Source organism: Dendropsophus ebraccatus, unplaced genomic scaffold (genome assembly GCF_027789765.1).
Source record: "Dendropsophus ebraccatus isolate aDenEbr1 unplaced genomic scaffold, aDenEbr1.pat pat_scaffold_820_ctg1, whole genome shotgun sequence".
Lineage (NCBI taxonomy): Eukaryota > Metazoa > Chordata > Amphibia > Anura > Hylidae > Dendropsophus > Dendropsophus ebraccatus.
In genome coordinates, this window is record NW_027210419.1 from 45321 (window position 1) to 63778 (window position 18458).

At 46.5% G+C, this 18458-nt stretch overlaps 1 protein-coding gene across 1 annotated transcript; it reads right to left on the reverse strand.

The window, feature by feature from the left end:
• Nucleotides 1-1237: 1237 nt before the first annotated feature.
• Nucleotides 1238-14630, reverse strand: LOC138780361 (peroxisome assembly protein 10-B-like). The gene is made up of 6 exons (XM_069956700.1): nucleotides 14426-14630; nucleotides 13061-13141; nucleotides 11190-11596; nucleotides 10722-10897; nucleotides 9352-9487; nucleotides 1238-1952 (listed from the first exon to the last, which is right to left on the reverse strand). The coding sequence occupies exons 1-6, from the start codon at nucleotides 14535-14537 to the stop codon at nucleotides 1884-1886; spliced, it is 981 nt and encodes a 326-aa protein (XP_069812801.1). The 5' UTR covers nucleotides 14538-14630; the 3' UTR covers nucleotides 1238-1883.
• Between the last annotated feature and the right edge of the window lie 3828 nt (nucleotides 14631-18458).

Genomic DNA, 18458 nt, shown 5'->3' on the forward strand with positions numbered 1-18458 from the left:
AGATGACTTCTATAGACGTGTATTGCCTATCTCCTGCCACAAGATGGTCAGCTTCATGCCTCCGATTCAGGCAATTGGTGGGGGTCTGAACCCCCAGACACCAACCAATCATTTTTTTGTATATCTTTAGGGTATGTCCAAAGATTTTTTTTTTCTAATAAAGGACAGGCACTTTTTTTAAGCTGGGACTACATGATCACGTAGTACTTTAATTATTCCCTATGGAGAAGCTGCAAGTTATCTTTTAACAACTGCTAAGCTTCCAGCACTGTTGACTTTTTTGCAATAGACTCGAAATCACTTAAAGTTATTTTTCAGAAATCAATAAATATCAATAGTACAAGCAATTTCAAGAAACTAACATGTTTTATTAAGCAAAATAGTTTCCTTCTGTACTCAAAAAGCTGTTTTCCTAACACCCCCCCCCCTCACTTCAGAAGAGGCAGTATTTCTGTGTCCATTATGCCCTATGAAGAGGGGAGAGGCCGAGGGAGGTGGGTGAGCGTGGAGGGGAGAAAAGTGGGGCTGTATAAAACACCACATCCTGCAATCTTCTCTCACCAAGCTCCCAGATAAGCACTGACCCGTGAATCCAGCGTTGAATGTGCCCTTACAGTCTCCAAACTGGACAGCTACTTCTCTGCTCACTTATCCCCCCCCCCTCCATAGGTTGTAATGCACTCAGCAAACTCTTCTTCACTTTGCTCCTCTAATGTAGAGGCTTTTCCTGATAATGAGCAGATAGGAAGAGAGGGGTTAAGTACGAAATAGCTTTTTGATTACAGAAATAGGCTTTTTGCCTTCTAAAACATATTACAGAGTTTCCTAAAATTGCATTTACCATTGATTTCTGCAAAACAAACAGTTACACTTTAAGGTCCCCATACACTGAATAATTCTGTCAACTATACCCACCAGGGTAAGGTGTATGAGGAACGTTTGGCTGTCAGTTATTGAAGGTATATGGCCAGCTTTAGGCTGGGTTCACACTGGTGTAATACAGACGCAATCCCAGCCTAAACCTGGTCATCAGATCCAGAGTCAGAATAGGATTTGTGGCTGTTAGGGCGGGTTCACACTACGGAATTCTCGCGGACAATGTCCGCGGAATTCCGTCAGCTGTCCGCCCGCACGGGCACGCGCTTTTCCGCCGGCTCCATAGACACCATTCTATGGGCCGGCGTATTCCGCGATCTGCTAAAAGAAGTGACATGACACTTCTTTCAGCGTATATAGCGGAATACGCCGGCCCATAGAATGGTGTCTATGGAGCCGGCGGAAAGGCGCCCAGATGTGCGGGCGGACAGCTGATGGAATTCCGCGGACATTGTCCGCGAGAATTCCGTAGTGTGAACCTGCCCTTATACAGATACAAAAATGTGTCCGTATTTCACATGCTTCAATAGGGCACAACAGGACTCACCATGATTTGATGGTACCATATAGCCCCAGGAAAGCTGATCTCCATAACTAATATACCAGCCAACATCTTGGGATGCATTACATGTATCCGAGCTGCTAAATCATATTGCGTAGCAAGCAGCACATTACAATAAAGCCCATTTCACTGCAACCAGTATACAGACCTACATAAAGTTCAGCACAAACAACAGACTGGTAATATCTGCTTCTTGTTAGACTTTTGATTCACGCCTAGTATAAGTTTATACTATATACTTTGTCAGATTTATGTCAATTCAATCAAGTCAGTAGAGTATTATGGTGTCAGGGATGCTGTAAACCTCACACTGTTAGCCTGGGCTGGAGTAGTTGTGCTTTTATGTGATGGGTTAGAGAACCGCATCCCTAAACGTGAGTAGTAACGTAGCTGCTTAAGACGACGTCCGGTGAAGCCATTGGGTTGGCGGAGGCATTTAGGAAAGTCATCGGTAGTGCCTCAAGTAGACCAGCTTCTGCGGATGGAACTTCTCCCGACATAGTGGGCACTCGGCCTGTAAAAGAAGGGATTGTATAGTAAGTACGGAGGATATAGATATAACAATATAATCGATACTGAATGTACTCCATTTACTATGTTCAGCAACTTTACCATAGTTCATGGATCAAACAACTTCCCTCCATTTGAAGCCCGTGTGATCTGTAATGTATTTGTAATTCACATCATTTACATAAAATTACTCATAACCTCAGCAAAGCAGTTCTAAAGTCTTGACCAATCGATGTCTCACATTTCCGCGGTCCACTGCCAGTTGTTAGATAAAATCTGTCTCTGGTAACACACGACAAGATGGAACACAGGAAGTGTGATGGGGCTTAGTAATGATGTGCACGGCTGGTGGACAGAGAAAGAGAGAGACCCTGGACTGTGTGCATGCAAGGTAAAGTTTTTTCTATTCTGCAGAGGATTTCCACTGATCACAAAAGTTAGATGAAGGCTTTCTTCTTATACCAGGTGCAGTTAAGTGCTTTATGTAACCCCTTCCTTGCTGTGCTGCTGCTGTTCTTTTCCTTTTTGATTACACGTTGAAAATAAGTGCAGCAGTAATGCAGACCTTTAAGGGGTTTACCACTCAAACATAATCTCAATCTTCAATCTCCTTTCCCTAGTTCTGAGCTGCTTCTTTCTGCTAAAGACACAAAAAGCTGTGTGTGAGCCTCCTTCTCTGTCTCCCCCTCTTCCCCCCTCCCTTCTAAGATGGCTGATGTAAACAAATCCCTGGCTGGCTGTATCTGCAACTTTGAAGCTTCTTGGTAAAGCTGAGGTCAAGTTGCTGATGAATTCACTGTGATTAATCCTCCCAGAGGAGGAGGGGGAAGAGAAAAGCTCACACACCGATTTTTGTGTCTTCACCAAAAAGCAGCAGCTCAAAACCGGGGAAGGAGACTGAACAAGGATGGAAGGAATTGTTTGTCTTACCATGGGCAGCAACAAAAGTGACAGTGATCGCAGCAGTGGCCGAGCATGCACGATCCCACCTATAAAAACAGTGTGATCCCCCTTTCTTTCCTCTATACCATTAGAAGATATGCCCCTATCCTGTTATGAATGAACACATTTTTACGTATACAGCGCCGCAACTAAAATATCTGTCCAAGCTGTAAAGCTTCTGCCGTCAGAATGTTGTAACTTAACATTCATGTTCTCCAGTCAGATCTGACATGATCAGCTGATCGCAGTGACTTGTGATAAATGGGCTATTTCCATGGTGTTTAACATTAATATAAAGCTGTTGTTATTTCCATCTTGTTCTTTAGTGACCCATTTAAGTCAGGACTAGGATGCTCATAATAAACGTGGAGCGCTGTAAATCAGGAGCACAGATGGCGTGTCACTTGTTTCCAGACACTTCTTACAGGAATTAATTAGGCGATTACGGCGCGTTCTGCATACAACGTCATTTGCGATGTAACGGCATCAGTCATGAACAAACAACACAGCGCGCATGAAGTAAAGCGAGACATACGGCTTCCATAGTGTGTCACTGTCACCTTGTAGACACGTCGCTGACGTCTGCCATCCTGTAAGATCAGCGTGTGTGTGTAGGAACGATGGTGGTTGTACACAGACAGGGAGCGTGGGGATGTTTGCTGAACAACTGCGAAATGTACCAGAGTGCAAAAGCAGGAAACATTTATATCTGAGATTTCATGGGCTCGGGATCTTGGACAGGGTGTACAACATAAGGATCATTTAGTTTATTTCTTTTTGCTTAAAGGGTATTTATACCACTACTGCTAACTACTGACTTTACGCTGCCTGAACAACATGTGGCTTCTCCCTGCCTCATCGGCCTTGATCAATAAATCCCTATACTTAACTCTTAGGAGGACCGGGCCAACGTCTCTGAACGCCCGTAGACTATCCTGGACGTATGGGTATGCCCAGGGTCGTCTAGGGGTTAAAAGCGACTCTGTATCCACCAACCTGCCCCGCCAAACCACTAGGACCATCTTTTGATGAGAGTAAATTCTTACCGGTCGTGTCTTTTAAAATGTGCCCGATGCCTTGGTTAGAGCAAGAAATTATCTTTTAAACTTGCAGCACTGTCTCATACTGGCATGGCCTAAAGTGTCTTCGCCCCAGGTCTGCAACCCCTCTCCTTTCTTCCCCCCTAATATGATTAGGGATGACCCCAGGCAGGATTTCTAAACAGGATATCTAAACAGTGCACCTATGTCGCTATGTCTCTTATGCAGTGTTTAGACAGGTGATAAATAGGAGAAATCCTGCCAGGGGGTGTTCCTAATGAGGAGGAGGGTGGGGAGAAAGAAGAAGAAGAGGCGTCGCAGACCTGGGGCAAAGACACTCTAGGCCACGCCAGTATGACACAGTGCTGTAAGTTTAAAGTTTCAACCAAGGCACTGGGCACATTTTAAAAGACACGACCAGTAAGGATTTACTCTAATCAAACGGATGGTCATAGCGGTTTGGTGGGGTGGGTTGGTGGATACAGAGTCATTTTAAAGAAGAAGTCCGGCGCAATTTAAAATTTTCCAGCAGGCAGGGAGGAACATAATAAAGAAACGTAACTTACCTCTCCTCGTGCCCTCGACACGCTACCTTGCTGCTCCGGGATCCCCAGCTCCAATGTCAGATGTGTGCATATACAACTAGCATATACAGAGCTGCGGGTCCAAGTGTCAAAGCCCCGTCAAACTGCTGATCAGTGGAGAAGTCAGGGGTCAAACTAGGGCTGGGCGGTATACCGCAAAAATACCGATACCGTCTCTGGCGTCGGTTAACCGACCTCAACTTGGCCAGGACGGTATCTGCGGTATTTTTGTATTTTTATCTCCTGGTCTGAGCTGTCCGACCTGTCGGAGCGCCTCCTCCCCGCTCCAGTCCCGGCTTGTCAGTACCTTCCCCCTGTCAGAGCGTCCCCCAACACACACACACACACACGTGCGGCCTGGCGTGAGCGCTGCACGTTATGTGCAGGGACACCGGTATCAGAGCGGGAGGTGGAGGAGGAGCAGCAGTGGTGAGAGTGTCTGAGTGCCCCATCCTCCTGCACCCGGCCCGTACAAGCGCCCCCCCGCCCGTTACCAATGCGCCTGCACCCGTCCCAGTATCCCCTCCCGAATCAGTACCGTACGAACGCCCCCGCCCCAGTCCCGTCCGAGCGCCCCCCCCCCATCAGTCCTGTCCCGTACTAGCGGTCTCACACCACACACACATGACCGGGAAGCGCTGCACCTGTTGTCCTGTGTGTGCAGGGAGGACACGGGCAGGATATGGTGGAGCAGCATTTGGGAGGCTGCCGTACTGTAGTTCCATCAGCATCATTACAGCAACAGTACAGTGCTGCAGCTTAGGAGGAATGAATGGGCTGCAGCACACAGCAATGTCTCCTATAAGTTATGTGTGTGGCATCCTGCCTGCTGCAGCCCATTCATTCCTCCTAAGCTGCAGCACTGTACTTCCCATACCTTCATCCCTATGTGCCCCTTATATAGTAATAAAGCCCTAATCCACCCCTATAGTCATACACCCCTATCCACCATCTATCCCTATGTGCCCCCTATATAGTCATACACCCCTATCCACCCCTATGTGCCCCCTATATAGTCATACACCTCTATCCACCCCTATGTGCCCCCTATATAGTCATACACCTCTATCAGCCCCCGTATAGTCATACACCCCTATCCGCCCCCCGTATAGTAATACACCCCTATCAGCCCCCCGTATAGTAATACACCCCTATCAGCCCCCGTTTAGTCATATACTGCTATCAGCCCCCCCTGTATAGACTTACACTGCTATCAGCCCCCCGTATAGACATACACTGCTATCAGCCCCCCTGTAGTCATACACCCCTATCCGTCCTCCCTGTATAGTCATACACCCCTGTCCGTCCTCCCTGTATAGTCATACACCCCTATCCCCCCCCTGTAGTCATACACCCCTATCCGTCCTCCCTGTATAGTCATACACTATCAGCCCCCCTGTAGTCATACACCCCTATCCGTCCTCCCTGTATAGTCATACACCCCTATCCGTTCTCCCTGTATAGTCATACACTATGAGCCCCCCTGTAGTCATACACCCCTATCCGTCCTCCCTGTATAGTCATACACTATCAGCCCCCCTGTAGTCATACACCCCTATCCGTCCTACCTGTATAGTCATACACCCCTATCCGTCCTCCCTGTATAGTCATACACCCCTGTCCGTCCTCCCTGTATAGTCATACACCCCTATCCCCCCCCTGTAGTCATACACCCCTATCCGTCCTCCCTGTATAGTCATACACTATCAGCCCCCCTGTAGTCATACACCCCTATCCGTCCTCCCTGTATAGTCATACACTATCAGCCCCCCTGTAGTCATACACCCCTATCCGTCCTCCCTGTATAGTCATACACTATCAGCCCCCCTGTAGTCATACACCCATCCGTCCCCCCTGTATAGTCATACACTGCTATCAGCCCCCGTATACACATACACCCCTATCTGCCCCCCGTATATCATACACCCGTCCGTCCCCCCTGTATAGTCATACACTGCTATCATCCCCCCTGTAGTCATACACCCCTATCCACCCCCCTGTATATCATACACCCCTGTCCGTGCCCCCTGTATAGTCATACACTATCAGCCCCCCATATAGACATACACTGCTATCAGCCCCCCTGTATAGTAATACACCCCATATCTGCCCCTCCCTTTACAGTCATACACCCCTTTCCCTATGTAACCCCCTGTAGATACACGTCCAGGTCTCTGCTGAGACCCCCTAATAATGACGACATTACTTTTATTTTTTTTTTTACTTTTTTTAATCAAAATATTGCTCGTTTGGCATAGCAAGTGGGTGTGGTTTGCAAAAAAATGGGTGTGTCATAATTATCGTTCAATTATCGTTACCGCAGCTACAACCGCGATAAACCGCGATATTGATTTGGGCCAATATCGCCCAGCCCTAGGTCAAACCCCAATCTAATATTGATCTCCTATCCTTGGGTTAGTCCATTCATTTTATAAGGCTGGATACCCCCTTTAAGATCAGTTGTCACTCTGCTCCCATTGCTAGCTTAATGATTGAGGCAAATGTCCTAAAAATGAAATTATGATGGGAAAACAAATTTAATAAATGAGTAAGGTGGTTCTGCAGTTCCCTGCATAGCTAGGAGGCACTGGGAACCATTGTACAGGCTAAAGCTTAGAAGGGGAGCAGCAGCACACCAACACTAGGACCCCCTTCATTTTAGGGATGTGTGGTAGTCCTAGAGATCAGTCACCTGCTGATCATAACAAGATAACATGTCATGGCAATATTTCATGACTTTGTGAAATAAGGAAAACCCCTTTAAAAAGGGGGCTGAAATCATAAGAAGATTTTTCTGGAAGAAAGTGGCCATGTTTTTGTAAGCCAGGATAACCCCTTTAAGGCTTCTAAAGAAGGTGGTGGTGGTCATCCTTACCTTGTAACTGACAGCAGCGGATAAAATCGATCGCCTACCACTGAATACTATGAGACATACAAAACGCAGGACATGGCTGGACCATACTGCTGGTACTTCTGAGGGGGTTTAGAAATAATATGGAAGTAGCCCAAATTTTTTAAGCTAGCCTTGTAATCCATTGAAGCAATCTTGAGGTAGCAGCTTTAAAGAGAATGTCAATGTGGCTAGCTCCAGATCAACGAGACTGATTTATCAAACATGGAGTAAAGTGAAACTGGCTCAGTCGCCCTCAGCAACCAATCAGATTACACCTTTCATTCCTCACAGACTCTTTGAAAAATGAAAGGTGGAATCTGATTGGTTGCTAGGGGCAACTGAGCCAGTGTCACTTTACACCATGTTTGATAAATCTCCCCCAAAGTGTTTAGCTTTTGGGGGGGTGTAGGTTTATCTACCTTAAGGATGCCTTCACACGTACTGGATCCGCAGCGGATTTCACGCTTCAAATTCAAAGCGAAATATGCTGCGGGTCCAGTGCCATTCATCCAACCCCCTGCTCGGCGCCGTGGCTGCATGTGAGGCTCCTGGCTCCGGTCCCACTTTGGATCCGGTGCGTGTGAAGGCACCCTAAAAGCAACGCTCTGAAGTTGATAATGGCCACATTATTCAGTATACTGTTATCAGTTCAGAAAATACCTAAAAGGTCAAGGTTTCCACAGTTACATGCAAATGCACTCTTACCTTAGGACTAGTCATTTCCATGTGGATCGACACCCCATCTTCACAAGTCTTACACAAATTATAATACCTTTCTTTTTTTCTTTTAATAAAGGGATCCAGTTTATATTACAACCTGGGCTGAGGGCGATGATATCCCACACAGGAATACAGTATGAAAATTAGGTGTGCATGGTCCTCTACTCCTGGTGTGTAAATGTAAATGGAGTGTAAATGTAAGCGTTGACATCTTGACGTTCCTACAAGCCCATAAAAGCTTTGCCTATGCACAATGTTACGTATACTACATTCACATCTATAAAGTAGGTTACACTACCAAACATAGTCTAGGACAGTGCTTCTCAATTCCAGTCCTCAGGCCTCACCAACAGGTCATGTTTTGAGGATTTCCCATACAAAGATCACCTGTGGTAATACCTGATGCACTGAGTATAATTATATCACCTGTTAAATACTAAGGAAATCCTCAAAACATGACCTGGGCGGGGGTTATTTTTAGGGTATTGTTGGGGAAGGGGTGGAAATAGAAGCCGCCAGTCACTTACCTCCCCGGTTCCAGCGCCGGGTCCCGGAGGTCGCGTCTCAAGCCGCAGCTCAGACCAGGAAACGGCGGCCGGATGGGAGAATGGGGCCCCTGCGATCCGGGACTAGACGCCGCAACCGGGGAGGTAAGTGACAGACGGCCTCTATTTCCACCCCTTCCCCGGCCATACCCTAAAAATAACCACACGCCCGAAGTACCCCCTTTAATCTCTGAAATGGACTAAATCCAGTCACTAGTAGACTGTTCACTGCACTGAAATCAATGGACCCCTTACATGTATAAAGCCGTATCTGTTGGCATATTGTTTGGTCAGTCTAGTGACCTATAGTGTGAATGTAGGGTGAACATAGCCTTGTAGTGTATTTAGATACAGAAAATTGGGACGTGCTGTAGAGGAGGAACCCCGACTACCACTAAGGTAGAGGTATGTCTACACAGCATTAGTGAGTAAACATTTCCAATCATCCGGCACTGCAACAGACTTATCATCATCATACAATATGCTGCAGCTCTGGAGAATATAAGTGGTGGATTATGAGATTTAGCTTTTTAGTTATATAATGCCAGATTAAAGGGATTCCCCTGCATATATACAGTCCTCACTGTAACAAGGGACTCTGATTAGATTGGAGATAGATAGGTTAGATAGGCTGGAGATTCTGGTAGAAATATCTGGTAGGTATCGCCTGAGGCCTTACCTTGGTGTTACACCACTCGGTGATGCACTCCCAGCAGAAGAGGTGCCCACATGGGGTGGCCGTACTGTGCCGCCGGTGTTCTAAGCACAATGTGCATTTAGAAGGCCGCTGGTAGGATTTCTCATGTGGTTGGGATCTAGGAACATAAACCAATTTCTACATCAATTTCAACATTTTTGGTATTCCGGGCACAAATCCGGGTATTGCTGTTGAACCATGGAGGGACCAACAGGGGAAAAAAGACCTGGTCCAGCTACTCCACCTAATATTTTTCTTTTCTTATTATCTTCTGATAGATATATGTTCTTCCCAGGAAGGTTTACCTACCACATCTGCTGGAAGTTTGTTCCTACTACTCTTTTAGTAAGGTAATATTTTCTGATCTTTCTTCCAACTAACTTCTCCTCTTGTATTAAAATGTGAAACCAAAACGTGGCCACAATAGCATTTGGAGACAAAAACTGTTGTCACATTGCAAGATCCATAGTGTCCTTACCTTTTGTGTGTCGGAGATGGTTTTGCTCTTTTTTTGCAGTAAGATAAATAGTTTTTATTGATACCAAGTTTTACACACACACACACACGATTTTTTGGTCTCTTATGATTTTTTTAGGCAAAATACAGCAATTCTGTTTTTTTTCCCGCTATGCGGTATAAATAATGGTATTGTTTTTTGTGTTTTTTTATGTTTTATGTAGCAGTTTCTTTTGAATGGGGAGTACAAAGTAATTTTTATTATGGGGGGGGGGTTATTTTATTATTTTTTATTTTACAATTATTTTCACTTTTACACTAAAGTACATTAAACAGTGATCTTCTGACCACTGTTACAATACACTGCCTGTTTACATTATGCTGACAGGCAATCTACACAGCCATGCCAGAGGCGTATCCATGGCAGGCCCAGGGGCTTTAAGAAGGCCCCCAGGATTGCCATGGAAAAGATCGGAAGCTTGGACCTCGTTGCTGGTAATCAGATCGGTAAGTAAAACCTCATCACATGACTGTTACATGCCCCTGGTATGATTTGTAGGGTGGTTACAGCAGCTGTCATACTGCGATGGAGTAGTGCGGCAGCTGAAGATAAGCTGTCATACTGCGATGCAGTAGTAGGGCAGATCCTTTTTCTGATCCCGCCATAAGAGGCCAACGGGATCGGAATAAGGCCTAGTAGTGACCACCGTTAAAAGCCATATCAGTGGTCACTAAGGGTTAATAAAGAAGATACCATGATTATAATCTTTAAATGAGGCACTGCTAATGGACCAACACATGGGCCTAGCTATCTATAGGTCCATCAATAAAAGGAAAACTATTGGGTGAAGAAATGAGCCATAGCTGGGGGTGGTCCATAAGGTGGAGACCCTTACCTCTGGTAGGACATTCTCCGATGCAGCTTAAACTTCTGCTGAGCCTCCTGCTTGTGCTGAACGCTCTGCATCTGAACAAAGACCAGCAACAGGAGATGAACCATCGACACGGCACCAAGGAGGCTGTAACTCTTGCGCACAACACCGTCATCTCCAGGTGATCCCCGCACACGGAGCTGCGAGACATGAGGGAAAAAAATCCTTATACAAATATGTATATGGAACGTGGCTGCATGCATTACCATTCCAATGGTAAAATATATGTGGTATGATGCTAGCAGATCATTGGCACAGCTCAATACAGTACCCTAGGCACCAAAATGGAATACACCTTTTGAGCCCTGCAACTGATCGGCTATATTTCAATCCACCCTGTTGTACCCTCTTCTGCCACCAGGGGACAGTAGGGCGGTGTTATAATAAATCACATCTCATTGTCCATAGAAGACTGAAACATCAGATACTTACATAGCTGATACCAGTAATCCTTTTGGCAATATGGTAGAACGTTCCATTCATGTAGAATAAAGCCAGATGAAACCTTCGGAGGAAAGTAATACTCTGTCTGAATATATACATGGCCTTTACCAATGTCTTTTTCTGTTGGTCGGAGAAAGCCGCAATCTTTCTGTGCATCCACTTCCACATCCATGAGCGGTGATGGGATCCAGAGGACAGGTTGCTGTGCGGGACCCGTACTCCATCTATCTCTATCTGCAGCTCGTGCTCCAGCCGCACCAGCTCCTTGTCCAGTAGGTAGGGGAGTAGGGTGTGACAGCAGATGAGTAAAGTGCGCTGCAGCAGAGAAGGCACCTTCCTCTTAGAGGAATCCACCTGCACAATATTAACATACTCCTCTCCGAGAGTCTGGTAACCTAGAAAATAAACACACAGTCGTATAGTTATAGTGTGCGAAATCCAATGGACCTCATGTGAGAAGGGAAGGAGCTGCCCATAGAAACCTTTCCTCTTGTTTTATCCTGAACAACTCCTTTAAGGGGGGTATCCAGAATTAGAAAAACATGGCCACTTACTTCCAGAGACAGCACCGCTCTCGTCTCCAGTTCAGGTGTGGTTTGCAATTAAACGCCATTCACTTCAAATGGAAGAGAGTTGCAAATCCTGCACCCAAACGAGAGACAAGCGTGTTGTTGAAGAAAGTGGCCATGTTTTATAAGGGTGCATGCACAAAATACTCACAAAATTCAGCCAGTTAAATTGCAACATTGCTCTTTCCCATCGATTTTAATGGGCTTTCTGCCCATTAGTGCACACTGAGGAACTTTCTGCCGTAGGAATTGACATGTCACTTCTTCCACTAGAGGAATCCTATAGAAGTCAATGGGGCTTGAATTCTGCTTGAATTCCGCTTGCATTCCACTCGAATTTTGCTCCTATTCTGCTCTGGAAGGGCGGGTTCAGAATACGGAATTTGCGCGGATAAAATCCGGCAGATTTCGTTGGTCGTACGCGCTCACAGCTGCGCACCTTTCCACCAGCTCCTTAGACACCATTCTATGGGCAGGCCAATTCCGCTATCTGGCGAAAAAATTGACATGTCACGCGGAATCCGCCCGTGCATAGAATGGTATAGAGGGCGCGCGGCCGTGTGCGCGTACAGGGCAACAGAATCCGCCGGATTCCGTAGTCTGAACCCGCCCGAATAGCAGAAATCTTTCCTCTTCAATTCCTTGCGGCATCCGCGAGAATTGCTCAGTGTGCACGCACTCTAATGCTGGATAGCCCCTTTAAGGCAAGTCTGAACTTTCACATAACTTTTCAGTATAAGCGTTACATGCACATTAAAACTCACTAGATAACTTGTATATGACATTTTAAATTAGTTTTCCCCTAAGAAAGCACCAGCTCTATTATATAGGTTGTTCCTAAGCTAGAGAGTGGAGCCTAGCCTCTATGATGTCTCCCATACACTGCACACAGAAGGGGGAATCCTGCATCCCTCTCTCTTTATAACACACCATCAGAAGCAGCAGCATGAAGGACATTACAGAGAAGAACTGAGCAGTGTAAGCTGTGACTCAAGCCCTAAGGTAAGATCTAGCTAATACCTGCAACAAGTTCCCGCAGTCTGTCTCTGTCCCCCTCTCTAACAACTTCTATGGGCAGCTGTAACCCAATCTCTCAGCGCACTGACCTGTCTTTTTTTTTTAGGAAAATTAGGAGTATGTGGGTGGACAGCATTTTTATCCGATAAGATACGTTTCCTATATACTATTGATTTATGTAAAATAATTGAAGTATTAGTGACCATTACATTAAAATAGGACAAGTGAAACCTCCAAAACTTTCAGACACATCTCACCTAACAAACGACTTACCTGAAAACGTAGTCAGTGTGTAGTAGGCGAGATCGCAGGACAGTTCTATTTCTTTCCTCCACTGCAGCCATTTTTTGGCACCTTTAAGAAGAAGAAAAAAAAAAAAAAGCTAAATATCTAGTCATCTACTGGCTGCAGAAGCATTGTAAATGCAGGAGGATACATGTATACAGGCATTATTATTAGTCACATAGGACATGCCTGGATACAGGGTAAAATCTGACTATTCAAGGGTACAGGGGGCATCATAACAGGCTATAAGGGGGATTATTACTGGGACGTACAGATCAGTCACATTGTTATGGGGGGGGGGGTCTGATCTGGGAAGGAAGTGGTGACAGACATTAGTAGGGGAGCCGTCCTTTCCTCCCTGGCTGCAGGCTGGTATATACATTTACTATTGATGATCGGCTTCCTGTGGCGGTATGGCGTTGTTCAGGTGACATCACGATTTTTCAGAACCTCTTTTTTCCCCATTGATTTTGAGCACCGGATGTTGGGGTCTCCATTGCACCTCTATGAGAGCGCTTCCATAGCGATGCATTAAAGAGTATGAGTCTCATTATCTGCAGGCCAGCCGGAGAAGGTGGCACATGGGCGCCAGCGGGACCCCAAAGGTGCCTTACTACCAGAATGAAGCCGTGCCGCAGGAAGCCGATCATTAATGGTGAGTATACACGTCAGCCTGCAGCCAGGGAGCGAATATATATATAAATATATATTGGACTCCTCCTTTAAAGTGACTGTACCACCAGGCCCAGGCTGAAGCACTGGAGGCGGGCCGACCCACCCCAGTGGGAAGAGACCCCAGCCCCTCCATGACGTGACTCCATTAGAATCAATGGAACCCTATCATATAGGGGCTAGGGTTTCCTCCCACTAAGGGTGGGTCGGCCCGCCTCTAATGCTTCAGCCTGGACCTGGTGGTACAGTCACTTTAAGCAGCAGTGTGAGTGTGACCATATGTGTATAATGGGGTGCCTGGTTGGCACATCTCATCACATGGGGGTACTAGAGACACTGGTCTGGCTTGTCCATAGATGTACTGGCAGGGGCAACACTGATATTAAGGGGCCAAACATCATCTACCATGGGGTCACTTCCTGCACATACACATCATTTCCCCATAGCACCTACACTCGGCAAAACCCGACCCGACTACATGTCTGTAAATTGCCCTCCTTTCTTGACCACATGATCCCAGGTCAGTGATCCCCAACCTGAGGCTCTCCAGGCTGCAGGGCATGATGGGAACAGTAGTTATGTAACAGCTGGAGGGCCCCAGGTATGTGATGAGACAGTAGCAGGTGCAAAGCATGCTGGGAGCTGTAGTGTGATAGTGGCGGATGTAGCCGCAGGACTCACCTGTGAACGCCTGGAAGGCCTCGTGTGCCCGGCCCCGCAGGCTGCCCTGGAACTGCTCGTCCTTCTGACAGCTGCGGATGAGCTGCGGCTGGTTGGCGGCGGTGAAGGCCATGTGACCTCCGCGTCCCTCATCCCCGGCCGCCCCCAGCCCAGGTACAGGATACCACTACAGTCGGGAAGGACCCGCTGGCGTCACAAGGTCATGTGACATCCACAGTCATGTGACTCGGCAGCGTGGGCGGACTCTGGACTCGTGCTCACTGCAGAGAACTACAATTCCCATCATGCCTGGACAGATAAAGCTGATCTTTGGCTGGCTAGGCATGATGGGAATTGTAGTTTTGCAACAGCTGGCGGGCCGAGGTGCTGTACTTGTGGGGGGCTGAGGCAATGTGGGGAGAGTGCAGGGTGACACTATGTTGGGGGAGCTGAAAGGAAAGAAGTGATGGTATTTACATGGGACTGTGTGCTTGGGGCTCAGGAGTGGAGATACAAGGGAGGGGACTGATTTAACATGGGGCATTGTACACGGCTCAGGGGAGATGAGTAACTATGTACTTGTATGTATTGTGGAGGAGGAGAAGGGAAGGATTTTTACACAGGACTTCATTTTGAAGTGTTAAAAAGAGGGGGCAATGCTATTTACATGGGGCTGTGAGTTGAAAGGGTGAGAGTTTTTTTTATTACATGGGACTGCATGTTGGGGCTTAAGGGGGGGAGGGGGGTTGATGTTATTAAATGTAAAACAATGTTCTTGTAAGCACCAATTTCAGATCTCCCTTACCGAGAGGTTATAAAGAGTTCAGGAGCCTCCTTTAAAAGGGGTATTCCGGGAAGAATGACTTTTCCCTATCCTGTAGGAGATCATGGGGGTCCGACCCCTGAACCCCCGGCAATCTCTGTATCAGACCCCACCAGCTGTTATGTATAGAGCCCAGGGTCAGCTCGCAACCCGCGCTCTATTCATGTCCTATGGAGCGACAGAGAGACAAGTACACTGGAAGAGAGCTTACTCGCCTCCGCGATCGAGCCGGCGCAGGGGGGCTGCGGATGAGCGTGGGGGCCGGGCTGTGGATGAGCGTGGGGTCGGGCTGCGGATGACCGTGGGGTCGGGCTGCGGATGACCGTGGGGTCGGGCTGCGGATGACCGTGGGGGTCGGGCTGCGGATGACCGTGGGGTCGGGCTGCGGATGACCGTGGGTCGGGCTGCGGATGAGCGGGGGGGGCCGGGCTGCGGGTGGGCGATCTTAAAACGATTGCAAAACAATTTTTCCGTACGATATATCGTACCCTCTAAACGCTGATCGTTATGAAAAAAAATCCTTACTCCGACATCGTTAATCGTACAATCTGGCCAATTATCGTTCCATGTAAACGCAGCATAAGGGTCCATTTACACAGAAAGATTATCTGACAGATTTTCTGCCAAAGATTTGAAGCCAAGGCCAGGAATGGATTTGAAAAGAGGAAAAATCTTAGTCTTTCCTTTATGACCTGATATCTGTTCTTAGTCTATTTCTGGCTTTGGCTTCAAATCTTTGGCAGATAATCTGTCAGATAAACTTTCTGTGTAAATGGACCCTAAGGACATGACAGGAAATGCCAAAGCCGAATATCCAAGAATCCATTGGTTCACCTTGGATAACGTACATTACGGTCTCATTGCACGTTGGTATCTAGGGAGACTCCGCTAATCCAGCAGCGGGCATCATGACAGGTACGACATGGAGAGAAAGGAGCGGCTGCACATCCCACCTATGGCTGATACCAATGCCGCTAGGCCTATTTTAAAAAACAACGCCAGGATGTTGGTATATAATTTGATCAAACCATATTTCCCCGTGTACCACGTGCAGGTCCCCTGGTTCACACGGGTCCTTAGGCTAACTCCACACTGTCAGTGACCGCCAACCCCGCAAAGCTTGCACATGCAGGGAAGGGGGGCCATGGAACGGCCCTGCAACCCCTATGTCACAGGACCAAACCCAAAATGCCCCACCAAAACCCAGCCGGCACACCGGTGGGGAAGGATGCCCCCAAACAACACAAGTATGGATATCGTCAACATATAGAAAAATGCAAGGGCACTCACCGATCCGTACTTGTACTTTATTGTTCCATCTTATTAAAACATAGATTAGCAGCCAGCGAGGACGCCAAACACCTTCAGCATGACAGCTGTTTCGCGTTTACACGCTTCGTCAGATCGCATGTAAACGCGAAACAGCTGTCATGCTGAAGGTGGTTGGCGTCCTCGCTGGCTGCTAATCCATGTGTTAATAAGATAGAACAATAAAGTACAAGTACGGATCGGTGAGTGCTCTTGCATTTTTCTATATGTTGATGATTTAGAGACTGTACCTTCATCTTCAGCAAGAGAGCACCACATATAACCGTACATGGGAATACTCCACTCATCCAGCATTTAGTCCTAACTACATGGCAGTAGTGCCGGTGTCTGTACCTTTCTATAAGACAAGTATGAATATGGTATTGCACTCACCACTGCTGCTCACACAGAATGGGGAAGACATAAGGTACTGACATGTGAGCACAGGCATATCCTGACAATTTGGGTCATGACAGGTACACCTTAATGATATGTAGTAGGGCGGCCCACTGTGGAGCCCCCAGAAGTCAGCCATCTAGGGTCTGGAGAGCTGCAGTATGGATCACTGCCATCTTTGTGAACACACATGAGGCTGATGCTCATAGGACGGGCAAGTGAACTGAAGATGAGCCCCAGGCTGATGAAGGAGAATGGCTATTCACAGGAACTTTTCATAAGTTCTCAGAACTGGAACATGGAGATGTAAGGTGACTAGACAATCTTTCTGGATACTGATGATGCCGTATAGACTCCATCAAGTTATGGATAAATCACTAACTAGACGCCAGTCTCCTACGGCCATGAACTGAATGTAACTTTTCCCATGTAAGTTTATAGGACGCTCATTGGCTTACAATTAGTATTGAGCGGACTTGCTGGCTGCTCGGGTCCGGCAGTTGGATGACTTAATCGCACCAAAGAAAAGTTAGAGATGGTAAACTCCTGTGGCGTCTGCCATATTGGAGCACTTGAGTTGTTGCAGCACTTCCATGGGGTGGGTCTGTGTAAGGCACTGGTGCAGCAGAAAGTGACAATGAGAAATGGGAATGTATATACATAGGGAGCCAAGAATGCTCCCTGTATACAAGAAATTACATTTGCCAGGGACAAATAGAACTGGCTGTATAGAGGCAGGCACCTGATTCTTGAGGCTATGTTCACACAGTGTATTTTTTTCAGACAAGAATGGCCACAGAAACATGTCAAACAGCAGCAGTTGTTTGGCGTTGTTTAATATACAATAAATAAAATAAATCATTTATCAACACATGCGGCAAACTACGACTTTCAAGGTGAGTGAAAAGGCTACCGAATAAAATTTCAGACAAACAACATAAAGTAGTATGTCTTTATATTTGTCAATGGGGCTGCAATAATACATGATTGCCACTAGAGGTCGCAGGTTTGCCATCACTGCACTTCACTGACTGTACAAAGCATGCAGTACATAAAGTCACCACCAGATGCCCTCAGAGTACAGAGGGATAAGTTTTATGTATTGGATTTAGGATTGAATAAACACCAAAGAACCACACAATGCATGCCAGATATGAAGAGTCTCAACACTTCATCTTGAGGGGGAGGCACAAGAAGTATGCAATCATAGCAGGTAAAGCTAAAATAAAAACTTATATGTTAATGATTTTTTAAAATGTCATCTGCCATATCCTATACAGTAGTATGCTTTAACATTTAACAAAAAACAAAACACATTCCAACTCTTATGTGTTTTTGCTGTATACAGTAGCGTAGTTGACCATCCTTTTGTATATGGTGAGAATTAAACATGATGAAATGAGAATAGTGAAACACATAAAGCAGTTGTAAACCCAGCCAAAGAGAAAGTTTTTTCTTTTTTGCAAAGAACTGCCCAGGGAAAAAAGAATAACTACATACATACTAATTTACAATTGCACTAAGTAG